At 42.6% G+C, this 23,820-nt stretch overlaps 1 protein-coding gene across 3 annotated transcripts; it reads left to right on the top strand.

Annotated features, from left to right (window-relative positions):
- The first annotated feature begins 1,764 nt into the window (after window positions 1–1,764).
- wu:fa11c10 (protein FAM110A) lies at window positions 1,765–23,738 on the top strand. 3 transcript variants are annotated; one of them, XM_038723139.1, is made up of 3 exons: window positions 1,765–1,886; window positions 19,868–20,285; window positions 20,651–23,738. In XM_038723139.1, exon 3 carries the CDS (start codon window positions 20,661–20,663, stop codon window positions 22,062–22,064), a length of 1,404 nt encoding a protein of 467 aa, XP_038579067.1. In that variant the 5' UTR covers window positions 1,765–1,886; window positions 19,868–20,285; window positions 20,651–20,660; the 3' UTR covers window positions 22,065–23,738. The 3 variants fall into 3 exon arrangements, with proteins under 3 accessions (XP_038579067.1, XP_038579065.1, XP_038579066.1); XM_038723137.1 differs by lacking the exon at window positions 1,765–1,886 and adding an exon at window positions 11,652–11,819; XM_038723138.1 differs by lacking the exon at window positions 1,765–1,886 and having other exon boundaries at window positions 19,639–20,285.
- The last annotated feature ends 82 nt before the right edge of the window (window positions 23,739–23,820 follow it).

Below are 23,820 nucleotides of genomic sequence, written 5' to 3'. Positions count from 1 at the left end.
AAATCCTGTTTCTCACATGAAAGCCTGTCTGTTAAATCCACAGAAACTAAACATCCAACACCAAACACCTTCAATTATGATGTAATTGTACTATGATCGCCTCACACGCAGCTCCTGGCTGCTCTTTGATGTGTGGCAAGTACACTAATTGCATCACTCTCACTCTTATCAACACTTATCCAGACACTTAGCCTCTCCTCTTTAATTCAAAGGATGATGTGCAGAGGAATAACATATTTTTTGGGTTTGTGAAGAGGAGAAAACAACAATTGTCCTCGTGGGAACAGTGCGGTAAGTGTTGGATTCTCCTGTGCACGCACATGGAGAAAGAGGGGAAAACACACTCCTCTCTCCTTAAAGTTGAGGTAATCCTGAATTAGTTAATTAAAGCAGGCTGTTGCCAAAACATTAGTTCATCCCCCAGCTTGTTTTGTCATTAGATGAACCCAAGCCCCTCCACTGGCCCCCTGTCTTTGAGAAGGAGAACACGAAGGAGGCGGATCATGCCTTCATTTTGGAATAACTGCAGTAGAGCTCAAACCTCACTAACTTTCATCATTCAGCTCTACATCCTGTAATAAGTCTGTTTGATTCCTTACTGGTATATTAGGATTATGCATATTATCCCTACAGATATAAGAACAGTACGGCGGAAGTTATGTAGGATTATGTAGTTATACAGAAGATTATAAAGGATGATAGGATCCACAGATTTTCCACTCACTGGGTTCATTTCATTGACTAATTCAGAACAGCCTGTGTGTCTGTGCTACAATAAGATAAGATAATACTGTGGTTAAAAACACACTCACTCAATAGTGTAATTCCACATAATACCCCACAATCCCTTTAAAAAACAAAGAAATGTTTACTTTCATTCACATCCAACAGTCAGCATAGAAAATACATTTTATGTTGTGTTTGATGATTTAGAGTCTAAATCATCAAACACAACATTAAACTTATGCTGACTGTTGGACAAAGGTTTGCTTGTGGGGTATTATGTAACACAACATATTCTCAATAATATCACAAATCACAATTTGCCTTGAGGGGCTTTACAATCTATACAGCATTTAATCGATTAAATGAATGAATAGATTGTAGCCTGCTAGTTAATTCCCCCCTTGTTTGGGAGGAGTTTTTCTTCATTTGAATCTAGAGTCTAAGGACAGAGTTGTCATATGCTGCAGGCCTACAGATTGTAAAGCCCCCTGAGGCAAATTGTGATATTATACATTAGTGCTTTGGGGAATATTTTCTTTTGGTAGACTGATAAATAATGTAGGCCTACTAGTTCATTCCCCATGCTTTAAAAATGTAAATGCATTTTATTATTCCATAAAGGAACATTAAGGGGTGAAACTGTTTTGGTAAAGCTTCACAATGCCCATTACATCTGTGTAAGTCGCAGGGCTGCACCTGGAGCACGAGGGAAAAACAGGTCAACCTACCTGATGTTCTCGCGAGAAGACGTGGTTACCAAGGTACCGAGCACGCAGCGTCCTCCAAATCTGTAAATGTCCCAGGCTGACCAATGAGACGAACCCCGACCGTACCAAAGAGGGGACGGTTTTAGGGGTGCGCTAAATATTTTGTCTTAAATTAACTATGATGTAAAATTAAGTCAGCATCTCACAATGAATTGACGGTTAATGAAACGCACCAATGTATTCAACATTTTAAAGGATGTACGGGTCTGGGCTGTTACAAAGCCCAGCTAGCTGTTACGGTTTGGTTGGAGTTAATTCATGGTATCGGCCGCGCCAACGTTGAAAGTTTCAGTGAAAGTGGTCGTTAATAAACGTTTGCTTGTATCCTGAAATAACAGTTACTCTTATACGAAAATTAAATACACCGACTTCCAAAAAGAGCTGTAAACACGGGTGAGTAGTTCTTCTTGTTTTAAATGAAACTGGTCACGTGGAGCCATAAATGTGGCTTCACCTGTGTGAAGAATTCAGTTCACTTTGTTGTAACGTTAACTTTAGCATAATGGACGTTAGTTAAGGTGAATAAAAGGACAAAAACAATGAAAGCAACAGTTTGAATTCACCCCGCAGGCTTTTGCTGTTGGTTAAATATTTATTTGTAATAATATACAATCAAGGGAGGCCAATGTTAGAGTATTTTGACACTGTGTGGCACAAACGTGGCTTTTCAGAAGTAGCTTTATTGCCAACATTGAAGGAATTTGCTTAGGTGTTTTGCGTAACAAAAAAAATTGAAGGAAAAATATAAGAAGTCAATATTCTTTCCATTGAGCAGCAAATGGTATTATTCACATATTCACAACATGATTTAGATATTTAAATGTTCATGCCCATAACCTGCAGTGGGTCTGAGATCATCTCAGTTACTCCTCAGCACCAATGTTCTCACAGGGGAGATGTTGGTAAATCAGCTCTGTCATAGACCGATTTCCAGGAGATGTGAGGCAACATGATGCCTGTTGCATAAAAAGAGGAAGTCTTGAGTTTCAGAGGCTATGAGTCCAGAGTGGTTAAAGGTCAGACAAGGCTTATCACTGTTTGGCTGTTGATGTAGGTTTTCACCAAGGGGAGGAGAACAGTTCTTTCCTCTCAGTCAGAAGAAGAAGTCCAGGCCTGAAATGTGTTGCTGCTGTTTATTTGTGGGTGATAAAATTAGTCAATCGTGTTGGAAAGTGTTCTCTCAAATGTCTGTTTCTGCTTCAGAAACGTACCCTAATAATCTGACTCAATTGCCATTTTTGGTTTGCTTGACCATGCCTCATTTTGATTGAAAGATATTCTGCTGAGGCCATCTCGTCACCGAAATGTTCAAGATGGCATATGAGAAAAGCACACAAGCCACAGTGTGTTGGCTTAGTATTGGCTCAAACTCACAAAAGACCTGCAAAAGCTGTTCACCTTGGGCGACGGCAACAAACACACCACCTTGTAATTTCTATTCTTAATCATTCCCAGGCCAGGAACGTGCATCCTGCAGTCTAGAAAAGTCTTTTCAAAAGTTTTCATGGGCCCCTCAGCGAGCAAGCGTTGATCTTGGGGAAAAACAAGAAAACCAGTAAGCCGATGGTGGCTGGAACTCGGTGTCTATTTCTTATATCTGAATGGGAAAAAGCATACTACTTTTACAATGGTTAATAACAGCTTGTGTGAGAGTGCGTAAAGCAGTGGTGCAGAATACTGTTATTCACATTTGTCTTCTGACGAATTCTCCGAGACTTTGTTTCGTTCATTTTGACAAGTGGACACATCAAATGGGAGGAAGAGTATAGGTTGGTGATGTCTGGAAAGAAGCTTATGGGGGCTTTAACTGAAGACAGAGGCCCACCACAACCCACTTGTGTCCTGTGCAGGGGAGATACTTTAACATCAGTTGGATCATAGCAGGAGATGGGCTCTCGCTTATGTAATGTATTCAGGAGCTTAGATTAGCTTGATCAGCAGCTTTGCAATGCTGGCGGGCAAAATCATTTAAAACATGCTTTTATTCTTCTGATTAATATTACTGTGAAATTTTTATGGAATAAGTACTTCAAAAATGCGACCCTTTCATTTTTAATGATTTGAAATTGATTGAGTAGACCTTCACTGCTCTTATGCAAATACTGCATGTCTAAAGCAAGGTTATTGCCTTTTTTCCAGTTTGCAACAGTTTTGTCCAGATGAAACATGATTGCTGTCTTTCTGGTCCTTTACTGCATGCAGACATAGAGCTGAAACAGTAAATTGATAATAATCATCAACTATTTTGTTAATGTTGCCTTTTATTAATTTTCTTCAAGCAGAAACAAGGAACATTTGCTTGTTCCAGCTTCTTCTTTGTGAGGATTTCCTGCCTTTCACTGTTTTAATATCATTGGCTTTTGTACATCACAACAGGCTTTTGTAAATGGTTATAGACAAAACAACCTATTGATTAATTAAGAAAATAATTGGCATTATATAAATTGACCATGTGTTGTTGACTTTGTGGAACATCGCTGATGTTTGACTTCTTAGCAACTCCAATGAGAAAATACTTCCTAAATGTTTGGGTTCAAAAATATAAGTAAAGAGATTAGTACTTTTGTGACAAAAATAAGTCACCAAGTCTGAGGTTTGGTTCGTGGTGTCAACTTTTCAGTATTTTGGTCCTAGTGGTGATGATGCCTCATTGTGAATTTAGCAGGCAAAGGGGAAAAAATGAGGAAATCCTTTCTAATTAAGGACTACGGTGGATGTCAGTGGTGGTAATAATATTACAGTGTGTGCTTAACATGGCTGCCATACTGACAGACACACTGGAACATTTAATCTCGACTGTTACATCAGGCTGCTGTGATGGCATCCATAATAGCGTAACTAACCACTGTTGCTAATGCTAGAGATGTTTTCTCTCAGCTCATCCAGAATGTCTGAAAGCCTGTGATTAGCTAGAAAATATGATATTTTTTTTCTACCAAACCTACATACCATCTATTACAATGAATAGCCAGGAAATAATAGTGTGGCCTAGGCTAGATTATGCTCCACTAGCTGTGGCTTATAATATTATAGCCAACATTATTGTTGCAGAACAACATAGGAAAGTGTGGTTTGTTTTTCTTTGCAGGGTGCAGACTGACCATTCTTAGATTTTACACATCTGAAAGCAGGTCTTTCAGAAGAGAAAACATTAAGTGCTATTTTGGTTTTCCCAGGATGAACACATGGAAGGTTTGGTGTCAGTAGGTACTACAGTCAATTCCCACATTGCCCTTGTTTCAGAAATGAGTATTATTCATCATACTAACGGGTCTGAGTCAGAAGCTGCATGGCTTGCTCACGCTTACTGTCTGGCTGGTGTCAAAGTGTTGTTTTGCTGACTGTGCCAAGTCCTGCTTGTCTGCCTCTGTGTTTCTGTTCCTGTCTCTCTTTCTCTAGTTTCCTCTCTGTTTGGCTGTTGGCTGTCCTGTTCGTTTTTACACAGTCTGTAGGTGCTACCTGTATTAGGCCTTTACTGCTGCTCAGATGTAGCCTTGTGTGCGGTTTATCTGGACTGCCATTTTTTTTTTTTATCATTATACAACACGAGGTTGTACAGTGAAAGTTTCTTGTCCCTTCATGCTACACACGTACAACTTAACAGCTAATATTCTAATAGAGTAACATATAAAATAAATAACATAAAACAATATATATGCTATACACACATACACCCAGAAATAATTCTGCAGTGCATTTTTTTTAATTTTGTGTCTGGGGAAATGTAGGCAGCAGTAACAAGATAGTGATGATAATATAGATTTCCTCTTCCCGTAGAAAGTTTGATATTTGGGAAACAGTGTCCATTCACTTTGACCGCGTTTGAGTCATCAAGGATCATCGACGTGAACGCTGAGGGAAGCGCCTCTCATCTTGCCTCTCATCTTGCCCCGGCTTCCTTTTCCCATGACTGTATTTCTGTCATAGGTAATATGTGTTTTACAGGTAAAGTCAAAAAACAAAAATGTAGCAGAGTTGACCTGAATTGCACATTTGAGCAGATAAGTGTTTGGACCATAGGCACGTAACGCCTCGACCTTGTCACCTGCGCTTTTAGGTAGTTTAAAAAAAGAGTTTTGTGCATTTTATAAATGAGTCTTTAGATTGTTCTCACTCAGCTCAGTCAGATTTTCTCAGGAGATGAAATTCCAGTGTGGTGCAATTTGGTATCCTCACCAGATGAGGATGCAAGGTGGCAGCGACATGGCCCGCCTGGCAGAGTTGGAAGGAGCTACTGGCCTGCAGAATAGTCAAAATCTCCTGATCTAGTCGATTAGAAATTTTTTAGCTTAGTCCTTTTTTATGCATTCTTGTACATAGGTACAACATAGTGATTCACGTCATCATGGGCACTAAATAAGATGCACATTTAAATGCATATGTACACAGTGGTGGAAGGCGTATTGAGATCTTTTATTTAGGTAGCAGCACTACACTACAAAAATACTCAATTACAAAGAAAAGTCAAAATATACCCAACATTGCACATCATTTGTGCCCAGGTGTTTCCTCCTGCTCAGTGTTTCATTTCAAACGTAACTCTTGGACTTTATGAAGATGGTCTTAGCATTAGCACCAGTAACCACAGGTGTTGCCAAATCAACAGAAATCTTAAGCATTAGCCTATTAACTGTAAAGTGACAACAGTAAAAGTACTCCTCAGGCAGAAGAATGGCCTTTTCACTGAGGCATTAATGTGTAACTATTATGTCAATATTGTAGCTGATTGAGTTGGATCTAATTTTGTCTATATACTGGCGAGTAGTTTAATCTGTACAATGCATCATATTTCATGAACTGATTATATATTTTTTAAGAGAAATATGATCTTCAACGTGACTAGTAATTATAGCTGTCACATAAATGTAGTGGATTAAAAAGTACAATAATTCTCTATGAATTGTTTGAACCCCCCACACACTTTGTCACATCATCTTAGGAGGAGATTAGGAGATTAAACTAGAGAGGCTTTTGTGTCCACTTTCTTGGATAATTTGACTTTAGTGTTTCCACTTGATGCCATCAAGATGTGATGTCTCACTTTTAAAGAGTGCAGTTTGCGTTATCGCCAGCTTCACAGTCAGGTTAAGCCCTCTCTGGCCCAAATATCTTAGACAGTAGGAGTCATGTGGCCGGAGTTCCCTTCAGTCATTGGCCCTTTGGTGCTCCCAGTTTGGCCAAGTCTCCCTCTGAGGAATGAGGTCAGTGTGACTCCTTGTCCTGGCAAGCTGTGTCTCTGTTTGTACTGAGGTCTGTAGGTCAGCAGCTCAGGGCTCGCATGCATATCCTTCACATGCAAACATCTCATTTTGTGTGTGCTGAAGACGAACTGACAGAGCTTTGTTCGGTGAGAGGTAACGTAGAGAGGAGGCCCTGCATGACGTAAGACCTGTGATCACTTTGTTTTCAAAGCAGCGGACAGCTGAACTGGCCGCATGTGATACTGTTTTAGAAAAGGCTGACTTTGTCTTGCACTGATCTAGTTAAAAAGTTTTTGTTGTCTGTGTTTCTGTGAGTTTACCAGGTGAAGGAGCACAAGTGGTTTGTTGCTATTTATATGCCAGCAGCTCACACACAGAGTGAGTCATTATTCATGACTTAATTCTGAAGCTCAGAACAAGCCAGTCATATCTGGTTTGATGAGTTTGTGTGTGTGTCTTTGATACGTCACAAAGTGTGTGCTCATCACTTTGTCTTCATGAATCCCTACACACCCACTCAGTGTGAGTTAGAAAGGGCATTTGCATGTGTGTGCGAATATGTGCGGGTGTGTTGCTCATGTATTTTGGGAGGATCTTCCTTATCCACCATTTGCCCCACCCTCCCAAAACAAACGACCGCAGTCTGGATGCCAACCTTTCCTTCATCATTCCCTCCGGTTTTTTCCATTCCCAGAAGGCCGTGCTTCCTCACTGCACGTGTGAGAGACTCTGCCCTTTGCCTGTCACCAATGTCAACGTGCCTCTGGTTAACCATTATTTACCCTGCCCCCCACCACACTGGGACCACTGACCCAATAACCCGGAGAGCTCAAACACAGCTTTTAACACGTCTGTGTGTTAGAGATCCCAGCTGCTGCTGTGTCACGTTGGGATGTCTTTTGTTGCTGCAACACTGTCTGTAGAGTTACACGTGAGGGTCTCACAAGAGGAAACGGTTATACACTGTAGTATTACAACATAAAGTTTTGTTTTTGCAGTTGATTTAACTGATGGATGTTTTCTTAACTGAAACATAGGTAATACATAAACAACATTTAACTTGTGTACCTTCAACACAACATATTCAAGTCAAGAGACTACATTTTAAATGGCCTCGTACAAGCCATTATACTAAAGGAATTTCTGCCTCTGTGGAAACTATATGGTTAAATCTCACCAGTTAAGTGAGATAAATGAGAGATGGCCTAAAATGTTATCATGATAAAAAGTTTCATATCTTTCGATATCGATAATTATCACGATAAGTATCAAATCGTTATTTCTTTTGAGTTTAAAGGCTGACTTTTACTCCTGAGTGAAATTTGAAGAAACCTGATGGTTAATTGTGGTTTAAACTCTTCTTCATGGTCAAAACATGACAAACACTTGATGCCAAACAGTGGATCACTTCACAAATCTGAGGTACAACATTAAAAAACTATTACGATAAAATATTTGTCAACAAATAAGAGTAAAATTAAGTAAAAAGCTTTTTCCGCTAAACATCTTAATGAAAAATTAAGTACTAATTCGTGTGTAATTCAAGTGAATAAAATCAAACATTTATTGAAAATTTGTTGAACATTTGTTATATTGTTATTGAAAAAAATTATATTGCGATAATTATTGTTATTGTTTTATTGCCCAGCCCTACTTAATAGCCTTAAGTAGGTCCAGGGTGAGATCATATGATGTGATAGGTGCATTGGTGTCCTTCACTGTGCCAGCAGAATCTGGTAATGCCAGGTAAGATGTCCCTCAAAGGATTGAAGAGGGTATTAAGTTAATTTAGAGGCTATGAGCGACACAGATGTCCGTGCTCTTTTTGAAACTTCAACAACCCTTATTTTCATTGAATGCAGCGCTTTATCTGCTGCTGGCAGTGTGGTTTGTTTATCTGCTTTCTTTGCTTTTAAAAAAGGGGGTCAGGGGCTTTGAAATAAGTCACATGTTGCCCTAAAGAACTCCTAAACAAGCTCAAAATATTTGCTTTGTCTGTTTGCACCACATTTGAGTATGTCTGTGTTAACAGGCCTGATAAGAAGTCCCTCTAGAAATTTGAATTTTAACTACCACTTATTAACATTCACGAAGCAATCCCATTTACATGTCCAAATCCAAGACCTGAATTGCAAATTTGAGCAGATAAGTGTTTGGGCCATAGGCACGTAACTGCTCGACCTTGTCACCTGCGTCGTTAGGCCGTTAAAAAGGAGTTCTGTGCGTTTTATAAACGAGTCTTTAGATTGTTCTCACTCAGCTCAGTCAGATTTTCTCAGGAGATGAGATTCCAGTTTGGTGCAGTTTGGTATCCTCACCAGCTGAGGATGCAGGGTGACGGCGACATGGCCTGCTTGGGCATGTCAGTGTGTAATGTGAGCAGTAATGTGAGATGTTAGCCTGGAATGTGTGTGTGTGTGCACCGATTGACGGAGCTTATCATTTTGGTATGAGAGGAAGGAGCTACTAACTTTAGACCCCTCACCCTCCTTCTTTTAGTGGCCACCATACAAAGACATTTCAAGCTGATGAATTAAAAAAGAGAATTGTGAATAGGGCTAACGACGTGTGTTTAGTAAACATCCAGTGTGGTGTCAATATAGACTCATCATTGTGTGGGTAAGTGAGCATGTCTGCCTCTGTGTATCATGGCTCACAAAGTATTTGGCCAAATGAAAAGGCAGCACACACTCACACTAATACGCTTAATCCACCCGCCTCCGCTGTGTCTCCGAGCAAAGGTGTGCGTTCTCATGGAGGTGCATTACCGCTGCCAGAGGGCCGGCTGGGATGCTCACAGGGTATTGTGTTGGAAATATCCCCCACCCCGCAGCACAGAGATTGTGTAGCTTTCAGAAGGCGTGAGACTGACAAGAGAGAAGGATAAAAAGTTGAAGAGAGAGATGAGACAAAAAGTAGAAAACAGGGAATTTCAAAGACAGGAAGGAGGTGAGGCGGGAAAGTAAGAAGAAAATGGATTGGATGAAAGTATGTTTTGCAAAAGAAAAAGAGAAGAAAGAGTTGAAAAGATATACGAGAAGCAGAACAACAGAGGTGATAAATATGTGATTGTCAGCCAAGCCTAGTGCACGGAAGGAGGGATGGAAGGGAGGGGAGGAAGGAATGGGTGGAAGGAGTGTGATTGATGAAGTTAATGGAGGTAGAGAAGGTGTTGAAATTTGTTGACCCAGCTGAAATATTTATTGTCCCATCCCATCCACTCCCTCTGTGTGTTTTTTGACTTCAGAGCTGCCAATTGCTTTTCCTCCACAGTGAGTGGAAGTCCGCTCCCTGCTGCTGCCTCCGGAGAATGACTGACCCTCTGCATGTGTTTGACTTCAGTCTGTAGGCATGAGTGCCTGAATCTGTGTGTCGCTTTGTATACATATATTTTAGTGTATGTGTGTGTGTACCACAGGGAGGTTGGTCTGGTGCACCCCGCCCTGCTGACTCCTTTAAATAAGCACTGCTGCGTGTGTTTTTGGACTGTAAGGAGCGAGGGCAGCTCAGCCCTGGTGTGTAGGAAGTGGAAAAAAATATTAGTGGGAATGGATACACGTGCATTTACAGAATATTTTTTTGTGTGTGTTAATTGCACCCAAACCTTTTATATACAAACTCACAAGAGTACTCTTGAGGTTTTCCAGTAGTTATTAAAGCTTCTCCTGAATCACTGTTTTGCAGGCCGTAATGACAGGATATCCTCGACCACACCTCCTTCATAATGATATTCCTTTTTTCTTTTTCATTCACCAGCTGTCCGTTTTCCCGTTTCCCTTCCCCTGACTTTCTCACTTAGAATACATTGTTTTTTATCTCAGAAGTATCTAGTAGAGAGGAAAAGGCTAGTGTTATCTGGAATCATTTGGATAAATAAGTGTTACTTTTTGGATGTAGTCAAGGGTCCACCTAAACTCTAGGGCACAGAACAGTGTAACATCACACAAGTCTTGCTGTTCAAAACACAGGAATAAATAATTTCCAACTTCACAGTTAAGTCGAACATTAGGGGGATGGCTTTACTAAAATCAGTCCTTTTAATGGTTACCTTTTAAAGGCAATGTCTAGCCTTATTCATAGAATGTAATGTCAAACTGATTAATTAAGGTCAACCGTAGCTTACTTTCTCACCTCACCTCAGCACAGCTGGCCATTGATGGTGTGAAGTGGGTGTGAATGTCTTATTGCCGGTTTTAGAAAGTGAAGAAGCAGTTACACAGTAGTCCCATTCAAATGAATGAGAATAAGGAAGTTGTGTGTTTCTTCCACACAATGCTGTTGTCTCTCTGAATTTGAATCTCCTACTTGTTGAAAGTGCTTGATTTGGATTCATTTCTCTACTTTCTTATTCTGCCATAATGTTTTATCAGGTAATATGTAGGGCTGCAACTAACGACGAGTCCATAAAATGTTACAAAACAGTAAGAAATGCCTGTACGATTTTCTCCAAATTGCTTGTTTTGTCAGACCAACAGTCTAAAGCCCAAAAATATTCAGATTTACGATCAAAGAAGAGAAAGAACTGCTGAAAACATTCTGTGGATGGTTTTATTGATTCAACTGATCAGTGCAGCTCTAATTTGTTGAGTCAGATTTATAGGAAGTGGAGTCAAACTTGTATGTCTACTCAGCTACACCTGTCTTTCCCAGGAAATGCCTTCTTATGAACAAGAAGGATGCATATTATATTTTCAGTTACTTTACCCACTGCATCAGCAGGGTTAAAAAATTAATCACTGTTTCCTTATTTTGTATTATGGTTGCCCCTGCCATAGGTAGAGGAAATGACACTTTAAAAAGAAAGACAGGGAAGTGAGATAGATCATGTGACTAAGAGGGAAAGCTCTTGCTTCCTGCTTTCTCAGCTCTCTTCCTGCTTCTAACACAGAGGGGGCGGAGTCTTTTCCAGTAGTGGGAGGAGGAGTAAGAGAGCACATGAGCCCAAAAGACATTCAGGTTAGTGTTCATTTGGCTTGCACACACAGGGACACACCACACTCATACCGGCACATTGGCTGGCGTAGCAGCTGAAAGCAGCCGTGCAGACTCCGAGCAGAGCAACCCTGGTCTTGCTGTATTCCAGAGACCCACTTTAAGAGCTTACTGGCCAACTCGTATACATCATGTAAGTAAACTTTACCTTCTGTCCTGTTTGAGCACATCAGAGTGCCTGCAGTGTGTAGACATGGGGTTGAGTCTGTGTACTTAAAAGGTGGGGGGAAGCTTGTTGCTCTGGCAGGTAGTATCGACACCGAGCCTAACACTTGTGAGTGATGTTCTGATTAATTGATTTTTGTCTATGTCTTTATTGAGTTAAGCATTTGTTTTTTTGTTAGGGTCTGTTTTATGTCAATGCATTCAATCATTTGTTCCTAAAAATCTCTTAAACATCGGATGTTAGGAAGCAAGTCTTTATTGTGATGGTTTAGAAAACCATACAGAGCAATAAAAATGCTCCGTTTATATAGAGGCAGCTATTGTCTCTTTCTGCCTGAGCTTCCTTGTCCTTGAGATGGAATGCCAAATCTAAAAATACTGGTCTTGATTATAACATTTGGCAGCTCTGCTCCAGGACTATTTTCATTCTCTCGGCTGTAACAGGGTGAGAAGCTGCACGACAGAGTGACAGAGTGGATATGTTGTACCTTTTAACAAGTTTGACGTTTTATTTCAGGCAGAATAGGAAAGTATTTCAGAGCGTTGCTGTGAAAAGGGTGCTTCTGTTTATCTCATACTGTGTTGATAAGGGTCAAGGATCTTTATGAGCTGTATGAGCTCATCTGTCTCTCTCTGATAAATGTGTGGTTTGAAGCCTGTATGTGAGAGAAACATTGTTGTGAGCATATTACATCAAACTCACGTTTTCATCACCACTCTTTAGAGCCCTTTCTGTCAACAGAGGGGTAATCAGGGATTATAAAGGGTTAACAGTTGGAGAATAAGTCCTGTATTTGCACATGCAAGAAACGGTGTGTGTGTGTGTGTGCGTGTCAGTGAGTAAAACACTCCCGTATCCAAGCCAACAGTGAGGCCTAGCCATTGAGGCGACTCCACAGTGACCACTCTCCCTCCTCCACCAGTGTGTGTGTGTGTGTGTGTGTATGTGGGGTGGCTCTGTAGCTGACTGTGGACAGCAGTATGTGATTGCGTCCATGCCTGAGTTTCTTTGGAATGTGTTCATCACCACGTTTCATGGGGGGATATTTTCTCTCTGTGTCTTCAGGCTCTACCATTGCTGCATAAAGCGGTGTGTGTGTGCACGTGACTGTTCAGGTATGCAGTTGGCATGTAATTGGGTTAGTGTGTATGTTTGTCTGTACGTGCACATAATATTTCCCCAGGTGTGTGTGTGTGTGTGTGTGTGTGTGTGTGTGTGTGTGTGTGTGTGTGTGTGTTATATAATAGATTAGCTACAGCTGAGATGCCTCCAGCCCCTGATCCAAACACACACACACTTTTCACTTTTCACACACACACAATTACACTCGTCTCCCAAAAGACACAGATCAGTTTGGTGGGTATCATCACTGGTTCCATAATCAGCAGAAATTCTTTGCTGGATCAGAGTTATTTCAGCCTCTGTAGGCTCAGCGATGCCAGAATCTCTACGGGCATTGTAAATCTGAGGGGTTGTAATCTTGCGTTCTAGTTATCCAGCATAGGGAACGAAAATATTCACCTTCTTATCATTACATATATCTTACAGAAGCTGACCTTTTTATACCTCAAACAATATTAAAAGTTGCCTGCTGTCTTTGACAGTGCACCAGAATTGCTTGAGTTTTGTGTTGTTAATCATTTAACATTTAAACTACAGTGTTGCTCTCTTGAAAATGTTAATTTAATTTGGAAGAGAAAACAGAGCAGTGCCGTAAAATGTGTTCATAATGTTGTTTGGGAATCCTCTGGCTGTCTATCAATGACTTTTCCAGTGACAGTTTGCGAGATGCCACTTTTAGTTGTTTTTGAGTGTAGGTATCTCATTAATGACTTTTTAAACTCCAAATACAGATGAGTGGATGAAAACATGGCAACTTTTTTTTATCGTGTTTTTCTGATATAGGCATATCGCAGATTTTTATAACATGTTTGTCTTTGCTACTGGTTTTAGTTTTCCTGAGGGAAGACTTGGCCACCTGCTCTCCACTGATTACCTACTCAGTCCAAGCTCTCTTCCTGAGAGACACACACACACATAAATGAGGATGCTGATGCATTCATGGATGCACAGCTTCACATGTACACATGAGACAAGATTTCATTGGACCCCTCCTCATCCCCCCCTTGGGTGTAATTGTGCATGGATGTGTGTTTTCCTGGGGCCACAGACACAGACAGTGATGGGCAGGGGTTAAGGGGAGACCAATGATGGAGAGAGTGGGGGAGGGCCATACAAAGATGGAGCTGGATGCTATAATAACTGTCTGCTTATGGTTCAGTGGATGTTTTTGCAGTTGACTAGACCCTAGTGCACATAAGAGTTGCATAACCCTGTAGTCCAAACTCTTCAGTCATGCATGCCAGTCGAGTTCTCCACCTAGCCGAGAGCTGTTTTCAGCAGGAAATGAGCAGCATGGCCAGACCTGATAGCTGCAGAGCACTGTGCGGTCAGGCCAGGGCATTACGGGTTGAATCCCATGAGGTCTGGTGCTCGCCTCTCTGTCTTCATTAACTGTCTTTGGAGCTCCCTAAATCAGCCCTGGAGGGGAGTGGCTGATAACCTTTTGAACTCTTCTTTTAAGCTTTTTATTGTCTTAAAAACTGAAGCTGGGTGTCCCAGTTGGTGTTGCACGCGCGTAACCTGATCAGTTCGATTGGTCAGATTATGGAAATGTAAAGGAAAGGTCCTTTATACTTGCCCTCGTATTTTCTGTCTGCAGCACCGTCCTGTTCTACAGTACATAAAGCTATATCATAAAGACACACATTTCTATGTGTTCCGACTTTGTATTTTGGTTTACATACTCAGCTGTACTTTGTGTTTAATGCTAATTAGCAAATGTTAGCATGCTCACACACTAAACTAAGATTATGGTAAGCATTCACTTGCCAGCATGTTAGCATTTTCACTGTACATTTGCATGCTGGCGTTAGCATTTAGCTCAAAGCACCGCTGCTCCTACATCCAGCCTCACAGAGCTGCTGGAGACACTAAAGTCTTGTTACAACTATTCACAATCAGCCAAACTGTCCTTGAGCCAGACACTGAATCCCTGTCATGGTGTGCTTTTCTGTATTTGATACTAACCTCTGACAGAGAGAAGACAATTTTCCAACAGACATCAGAAAGATATACTCTGTAGTAATCGTATCTACACATATTATGTGCATAGACAGGATAAGCTCTGGAAAAAGCCTGACCTAGTAAGTGGGCTGTGAGTTGGCTGCTTTAGTTGTGTTGTCAACTCTTTTGTGTTATTTTTTGCCTAATAAAGGCAGAACTGATAAAAATAACAACTAAACATAAAAAACAACATTTACTGTTAGATAATTATTCGACAAGTGTACTCCTAGTTGTTCCAACTTTTAAAAAATGAGTTTGATAGAGCAGGCAGTATCACCCTGCCAGGAGCTGACAGGCTTTAGTGAAGTCTATACTTTGGCCCATTGGGGGTTTTTTAGTCGTGTGTGTGTGTGTGTGTGTGTTTGTTTTTTTAAAGCAGTGGTAGGATTGGACAGTCAGTGCTACAGCACACCTCATTATGTGATTCCTCTGTAGCATTTGTGTTGTATGAAGGCTAGGGGCAGGTACCCAAAAATAGATTGGCTAAGGTCACCATAAAACAGAGACAACCTGCTGGTCACACACACACACACACACACACACACACACACACACACTCCAGCCGAGCGAGTTTTGTTTGTTTTTCCCTCTTTCTCACACATTTCCTGTCATGAAATGCGTCATGCTTCCTGCTTCTCCCTCCAGTGGGGGCGACGAACCTGAGAAATCACTGCTGACTAACTCGCTGCAGGTACCTCCTCCTCCTCTCTGCTTGGGGTGAATGTGACTCTGTGATCACGAGATATTTCTCAGAGAGTTAATGAGTAGTATTTGCTAGTATCTAGCTGCACATTGATACTTTTTAACAAAGTGAAAGTGAACTGAATCGCTTCTAGCTCAGGGAAAGATGTTTAGCCCAACAGGACCTCTGAGATAGCATTAATTGCAATGACCTATCTTGTTATCTACACTTACTTCAGATTGGACAGGAGGGGATTTCTGGTGACATCTCTTTAGAATGGGGTCTCTGTTGTTTTCTGTACTATCTGGGGTCCCTGTCTGCTGGGACCAAGGACACTGCGATTGCCAAGCCAGCTGCGTCACATAACACACATACATGAACGCACCTTGTTCCTGTGCAAGTGATGCATCTTGCTGTTAGTTGTCATGATTCAGGACATTTATGAGGAAGAAAAATATGGTCTGCGTTTCTCTTTCCTCTCATACCAAATCCCATTTCCTCACGTGTTGCTGTTTTGCTATTTAGTCACTCACTTAGTGCTAAAAAATATTGGCGAGTCAAATTGCTCCCAGTCGTGGGCTCTTCCTGTAATTAGTCTTAAGCTTGCTGGTTGGCAGATGACCATAGTCAGCTGTGGTAAGAAGTTGGTCATCCCTTCCTTTCAGCTGCTGCTTCCCCTGCAACCCTTTGCAACATTTCTGGTCAAAGAGATCCGAATAATAACATGCACACTTTTATCTTTCCTTTTATTCTTTCTGTTACTCACCCGCTCACACACCATGAAACGCAACCTCTCTCTCACACTCAGCAGACATCATAAGACATTACCAGCATATCATTACCAGCTAATAAGGCGGTCGAAAAGCCGACTGAAAAGGCAGTCAGATTCATAACAACACAGCGGTTAGCATAGTTTTGTGATAATCGAACCGAGCAAGTTTCCATCGTGGAATAGAAATATCATTCCTTGGTCTGCCACTGTGGTTGGGGCCTGCGGAGCGCTCGTCACTTTTGGAGACATCAGCTGTTTGTTTGACTGTAGAACAGGACATGAATGGAAAGCAAAATACAGAAAGTTTGAAAAACAAGACGGACAAGCTGAGAGATGATTTTGTTTCCTGTGGAAGTTATGCCTAACGCACACATAGACAAACACATCTGTGGATTCTTAGTGTCGCTTGATCAATTCACACCGTGTTTGGTGGCAGGCAGAGTGTGTGTGTGTGTGTGTGTGTGTGTGTGTGTGTGTGTGTGTTTACATGGGTTTTCAACTGTAGTAATTATACTTATTAAAGTGTGTGTGACAGCGACAGGGAGGGAGCCTTTAAATTACATTATGTGGAAAAGGCAGAGAGCAGACCACGGGTGTATGTGTACACTTTCTAGACCATTACACATTAAATTGGGACCTCTGTCAAAGTATTTGTATCATGTCCTTGTACCCCCACTGACTAAAGGTTGGCCATTCTTAGAGAAATTGGTCTTTTTGTGGACATGAAAAGGCTCTAAATCTGGATTAAATGGATGTGTTGTTGTTTTGTTTATTCAGTAGAGGCCTGTGTGAGGGTAATGACAAGGCCACAGCATACTAAACGTGAGGTGGCTGTGGTTTCAGCAACCAGACGGTCGTCTTTGCTGTTTCTGGTAAAGTCTTTCTTTAAGATGAGTTTCTATGAATGGACACATACAACCATTTCTATAATTACCTTAAGTTATTGGTCTGAAGCTGGTGTTTTCTTTGTGAGTGACGAGGCAACCTTTTTCACACCTGATGTTTCAAGGTTTTACTGGGGGCTTTTCAGTTTCTCAGTAGTTACTCTTTTTAATAGATTTTCAAGAATAGCGTTATTGAACCAAGAATGATTAACCAAATGTACTTTATGTGTATGTCAGTGTATTAACCTTTAAGTGTTGACATTGACATCATGTAGATGCTTATTTTAAGACAGGATTTAACAGAGATGTTTTACCTGTATTCAAATATTCTCTAGGCTGGATACTGTGCGGATACTGTAGTGTAAAGTATCCATGGTTGGCTTTTTACTGTGGTCTTTTGTGTGTTTACTGTCTCTAGCAGGTGGAGCACAAGTCTTGTGTCATGTGCTTGGCTTGTTGACAGACACATACTTATATTTGTGTGTGGAAAATCCACCGATTTAACGCATGAAAGTGACTTTACAGGTGTTGGGGAGTACTGCATGAGGGGAAATAAGGTTTTTGTAAAACTTTGAGTTTTCCAGAGGGAGCTGTGTGAAATCTTTATACTGAGACTGCGTCAAATGATGTCCCTTGAGTCAGCGCCAGTTGAAGCTGCTGAAGACTAAAAGTTTGAAAATGAAACAAACCTTTGGTGTGGCGTGTGTGTGTGGAAAGATATAAGCTCCCCAGACCTCTGTAGCCCGCCGTTCATCTCTGCTCAGGGCTAGCACCTCGAAGTCTGCGGTCATGTTGCATTGTGGGTAACGTATGTGCCAGGATCTGACTAGGAATAAAGAACGATATCCCTGGTTCTGCTGCATTAAATTTTATCCCTTTTTCCAAACTGTTAATCATAAGTCTGACAGTGTTAAAGAAGTGCTTTGCTAAATCAATGGAGTACTCTTTTGAGAGCTCAAGAATTTGAAGACAGGTGTGTCTTGGCTAGAAGTGATTGTGATGATGTCACTGTCTCTTGAGAGTCTCACCTAGCGGGTTTCTGTCTTCCTGTAACGATCAAACAATCCGTCCTTTCTTTGCCTAGAAGACATTAAGTTTTTTTCTCACTCAGATCATCCTCTTTATTTTCACTTTCACTGTTTCCATAATAGTATTATTTTGCGCTCTCTCCTAAAACTCCCTAGAGGTCTGCTGCCTAAAGGCTTTTTGGTCGCTTAATGTTAGTGAATCATTATTTTCTGTGATGCAAATGTGTTTGTAATTTAAGCTAGACTATTTTAAACTCCTCTTTGGTTTGTCACATGGTTTAGATGAAAGCACATTATGTGACTGTGTGTGCATATCTTCGGGTTTTCAGTGCCTGAAAGCAAGTGTGTGTGTGTGTGTGTCCAAGTCTAAGCTGTCATGGTCGCTTTTGCTCTTTCTCTGTGCTGCTGATCTGCTGTTCAGGGATAAGAGGGAGAGAGGGAGATGTGGGGGGAAACAGGGTCACATGTTGAGGGAGAAGTGAAGAAAGACGGCTATAAAAAGACTAATTATAAATGTGCGGATAGATATGTTGGAGGTGAGGAGGAGGAGGGAGAGAAACAGGCTCACTGAGTGTGATGTAACCCTCGAGTGTTCTGTTGTAAATGATAAGAAGCAGTGGAGGTATGAGTAGCGGTGAAGAGTGGAGGGGTGTTTGGGGGTTGTAGAGAGAGGGAATTGTTTTTCTGTGAAATTAAGCTTGGAGAGAGAGGGGAAATAGATGAACAATGTGGGTCAGCAATGCTTTGAACTAAATAAAATAGAAGTAACCGTGTGTTGTAAAAAGTTTCACCGTCTTTGTCTCTAAACTTGCATTTGTCGGGCTGGTTTTTAGACTGTAAACATTAAGCCAACTGCCCTGTGAGCACCAGCTAAATAGTTAAAATACAGTTTTAAGCACAGTTAGACTTGAGATAAGATAATCCTCCATTGTTTACTGTGTCTCTGTTGTTCACACACTTTGTCTCTGCTGTGAAGAAGACAAAGATGTGAACAAGAAGAACAGTTGTGTGGGCTTTCAGTTGTCTTTTCTTCCTGCTGAGCTTGATGCAAGTCAGTGTAAGAAATTGCAGCTGTTTTGCCCGTTGTCCCTCTCTTTTTCTCCCCCCCCACTTTATCCCTTTCAAAGAATTTTCATTTGAATGAAAACCCTGCCTCAGTGTTTTGTTGTGCTCGGAGGGGGGAGGGGTCCAATTGGTCAGAATCCCTTTTGCGGTGGACCAATGCGAGCGCACCTCCCGCCTCCCACCCCGCCCCCTGTGCCTCGCTGAGGCTCCCGGCCTGACGTGTGATTGGCCGGCTGGGAGGAGCCAGACGTGGTAATAAAGCCTGTCCCGTCTGCTCCACTTCAGTGTTGAAGAGAGTTCCTGTCTATCAGCCGGAGAAGTGTGTGTGTGTGTGTGAGAGAGTGTGTGTGTGTGTGTATCAGTGTGTGTGGATGCTTTGTTAATGAGAGGCAAACAGAAAACAGAGAGCTCTGCCATTATCTGATCTGGACTCCCATCTCTTTTTAAACCCTCTCCAGGACTGTGGGACACTCCAGCTGATTTGCCGGCCTGCATTTTGTCTCAGATCACAGCTGGACAGGCGGACGGGCTTGACAGACGAGCTGGACAGAGATTGTGAAGGGGATCATAAAGGCTGTTGCCGGGTATCATTGCCGGCAGATCTACCAGACCTGCATTTTGGATAAAGAGCTCGGCTGCACTGTGGCTGACCGGTGACCCCGATCTGCAGCCTAACCATCTTCTGGGTCACCACTGAGCTAATAGAGGTGGTCTGGCCGGGCCTGATGTGGAATTTGACCCCGACTGACCCTGTACCACAAGTAGTTTTTCACTGAGCCTGGACTGGGAAAAAGGGAAGGATAAAAGAGCAAGAGGGGCGACAAACAAGAAAGGAAGAAGAAAAGGAGAGCAGTGAGAGCAGCAGCACAGCGACCGGTAAGGAAGTTAAAGGGGGCTCTGGGAGCGAGGGTGGGAGGAGGGGGAGGAGAGTGGGAAGAAAAGAGTACAAAAGAGCTATTTTCTTAAGCTTAGAGAGGACATGTGGGAGCTCTAAAAGGATGTTCGTTGACCATTAAAGCCCCAATTTCTGTCAACTCTCCTTCTGTCAGTTCTTGTCTTGTCTTGAGTGTTTGTCTGTAGTCTAACTTGTATCTCCTCATGTCCACAACATTTTGGTGCTATAAATCATATTTTATTACATTTAACATGAAAGATTCTCTTGCTTTACTCTCGGCTCTTTGCTTGTCTTTCCTTTTTTCAAAAACCTTTTGATTGATTAAAAAAAATTCTTTCTTTCTCAGCTCTTCCAGCATGCCGGTGGAGACCTTGCGGCCATCAGACGGGCGTCTGGCCGGGGTTCCCTTCACCTCTGCCATGCCCTTCAGGATACTTAACAAGGGTCCAGACTACTTTCGTCGCCAGGCTGAGCCCGGGGCCCGTAAACTGAGTGCTGTAGAACGTCTGGAGGCCGACAAGGCCAAGTATGTAAAGAGCCAGCAGGTGGCCCTCACCCGTCAGGCCCCCATCAAACCACCAATCATCCGCAAGCCCCTTGTTCCTCCGGGGATGATGCTCCAGTGCCAGATCAGCGCTCCTCCAGCCCGCAAAGTTCCCCGCTGCCCAGCTGATGTGGATAATGGTGGAGGGAGAGAGGGACCTGGAGGGAGAAGAGGTCCTGCTCTCAACTTGGATATTCTGAATAATCTTATCAATGATGTATGTGATGGACCAATGCCCTGTTCCCAGTCCTCTTCCTCCACCTCCCCCTCCTCATCATCTCCTTCGTCAGGAGCTAAGAGCATCGGCAGCAGCCTGTCAGCAGAACAGGAGAGGAGCAACCGACCCCTCAACAACCTCAAACCTTTGAATCACGGCACCATCAACTCGTCATCCACCTCCTCCTGCACTTCCTCTCCGCTCAACAACAACCCCCATGCCCCTGCAGCAGAACTTACTCGCCGCCCACCCCCTATACCGACAAGAGCACCCCGCATTGGGGTTCCAGGGCCCTATAGCTCCCCTAACTCAGTGACAGTGCGCAGGGTGGACGTTCGGCCTCAGGCTGACTTAAAGAAGCCTCAGAGGGCCCAGCTGCAGCCCCAGCTCAGGCCCAGACAGACTGCACAGGGCCAAGTGGCACACCCCCAGGTCCCACCTCCTCCACCCCCTCAGAACCAACCCCAACCCACCCCTCAGCTCAACACCCCCTCCCAAATCCTCCCCCCACCTCCAGCCTACCTGCCACCCAGCCCCATGCTGATCCGAGCAGGCATGATCCCGCCAGCCTCCCCCGCTTTCACCCGTATATCAAACGCCAGTTCCAAGGGGTCAGCCCGTAAGCACCCATCTTTGCACCGCTCCAAGTCGGACCTGAGCGACCGTTACTCCCGCGCCACAGCCGACCTGGAGCGCTTCTTCAACTACTGCGGGCTGGACCCAGATGAGGTGGAGGGCATGGGAGGAGTGGAGCGCTTTACAAGAGCCAATTCGGACATTGTATCCGTGTCCAAGCTCCGCAGCGTCAGTACGCCCAGCTCGGAGGCTGACCGGGTTAGGGAGGACGGAGGAGAGGAGGATGACGAGGACGGGCCAGCCAGAGCCAACGAACGGGTCCCCTACGGCATCTCCGTCATTGAGAGGAACGCTAGAGTCATAAAGTGGCTATACGGCATCCGTCAAGCGCGAGATGCTAATAACGCTGTCTCTAACGTATAGACTAATGAGGACTTGAAAGGTGACAAACAGGGAAGCAGTACTTTTTATGTGTATACATATGTCTGAAGAAGAGAAGCCCATGTGTTCATCTTCTGCTGCCTTACATCACATTTTAAGGATAATCTGGTAGTTGTTTTTACTGTTTCCTGTGACGACTCACACTTTTTTTGGAAATTACACAGCAGTGTTTTTTTATCCGGGCTGCAAGTCAGGACTGCTTCCCTGCAAGACTAAATGGACGATACATTTCTCTTTTCCTTCCCTTGATCTTGTAACAATATTGGTATATGAAAGCAATAATAGACTGGTATAAATGATGATGGTGAGAATGAAGGCAGAGGATGTTTGCAATTGTGGTTCCTCACGTAAAGGTACTGTGTGTGTGCGTGTGTGAGTGCGTACGTGTACCAGAGATCTGCGCAGGACAAAGCCAGACTCGAACTTTGCTACAAACTGCTGGAGAGTCTGATGCTACACAGTGCAGTGACTGTCGAGAGAGCCAGCAAGAGAACCACGTTGATACTGTGAAACTAAAAGGCTTCCATAAACACGTTTGTATTTTCAAAAAAACAAAACCTTTTGGCTGAAAGACTGTTATTATACAAATTTCTGTTAGCATGCGAGTGAAACGTTTGTACATTTATTTTAGGGTTTGTCATCTCAACGAAGCACACAAATTACACTCACACAGATAATCACTTCACGGCACACACGTACATTCAGGTCAATTACAGTGAATATGGTAGCAGCTGCAGTTAGTGCTGTCTGTGTATCTGGCTGTAACATTTGTCTAGTTGTGTGTTTGCATCTGAAACATGGTCTCATGTCTTGGATTATGCTGCACTGGTGCAGCGAGAGAAATCTGTTTACTATGTATGTCTTTGGCACAGATGAGAGAGCAAGTCATATGAGAAGGGATGATCTCATAAGTGGATGGTTGAAGCAAGTGTAGCATGTAAAAGTTATTTTGCCTCCAGAGAGACGGAGAGAGAAAATCAAAGGATGGGCAAAAGGATGACTGAGAAGAGTATACTCATGGATAGAAAAATCTATGCTGTATAAATATGTCTGCGGTTCTGAAGGTGTCTCAGGAAGATGTACTTGGCATACTAACAGAAATGGACCAATATTTATTTGGAAGATGTAACTTAATGTATTTTTTAATATTGGACAACATTGTGTACAGAATCCAGTCTTTGCTCTTAAGTGCAATCTGATAATATCTACTACAATTACAGTAAATGTAGGATCACATTTAAACACACATGCAAATACATGCACCGGTCACATGATAAGTGTGAATTTTGTAAACCTGGGGGCTGCTACGAGTAACGTGTGCCCTGCTGCTCTGTGGGGAGCACTAAAGAGACTGTAGTGTATTTATTTGACTTCCTGTACAAGTTCTCCACCCTCTGCATCTACTTCCTTTAACGTTTCAGGATATTCAGTATGAGCAACAGCCAGGTTTTCCTCTTTGTACACGTACCTATCATAGGTAGATGAAGAGCAGCGCACAGCGGCAGTCAGATCAGAGGGCTGGAGAATGCAACAGCAGCGACCGTGAACAAAGTGTGCTGTTGAATCCGGCACTGGATGCCCAAAGAGTCTTCAAGTGAGATCCAAAATGCTTTACCATGGTGTATTCTAAACAATTAATAAAAATGTTGAAGTACATTCTTGTTCTCTGTTTTTCTTATTTTTCTGGTCTTTGAATTTGGCTGTAAATATGGTGATTGGACCCACCTGGTTCCAGCAT

This window comes from Micropterus salmoides, unplaced genomic scaffold (genome assembly GCF_014851395.1).
Source record: "Micropterus salmoides isolate LMB-PRFRI ecotype aquatic unplaced genomic scaffold, ASM1485139v1 Ms_hic_scaffold_16, whole genome shotgun sequence".
Classification (NCBI taxonomy): domain Eukaryota; kingdom Metazoa; phylum Chordata; class Actinopteri; order Centrarchiformes; family Centrarchidae; genus Micropterus; species Micropterus salmoides.
The sequence above is the reverse complement of the archived record's forward strand: the minus strand, read 5'-3'. Positions and strand labels throughout refer to the sequence as shown.

Excerpts from the sequence above, each read along its gene's own strand:
- wu:fa11c10 (XM_038723139.1), top strand. The coding sequence starts at position 20,661 with ATGCCGGTGGAGACCTTGCGGCCATCAGACGGGCGTCTGGCCGGGGTT.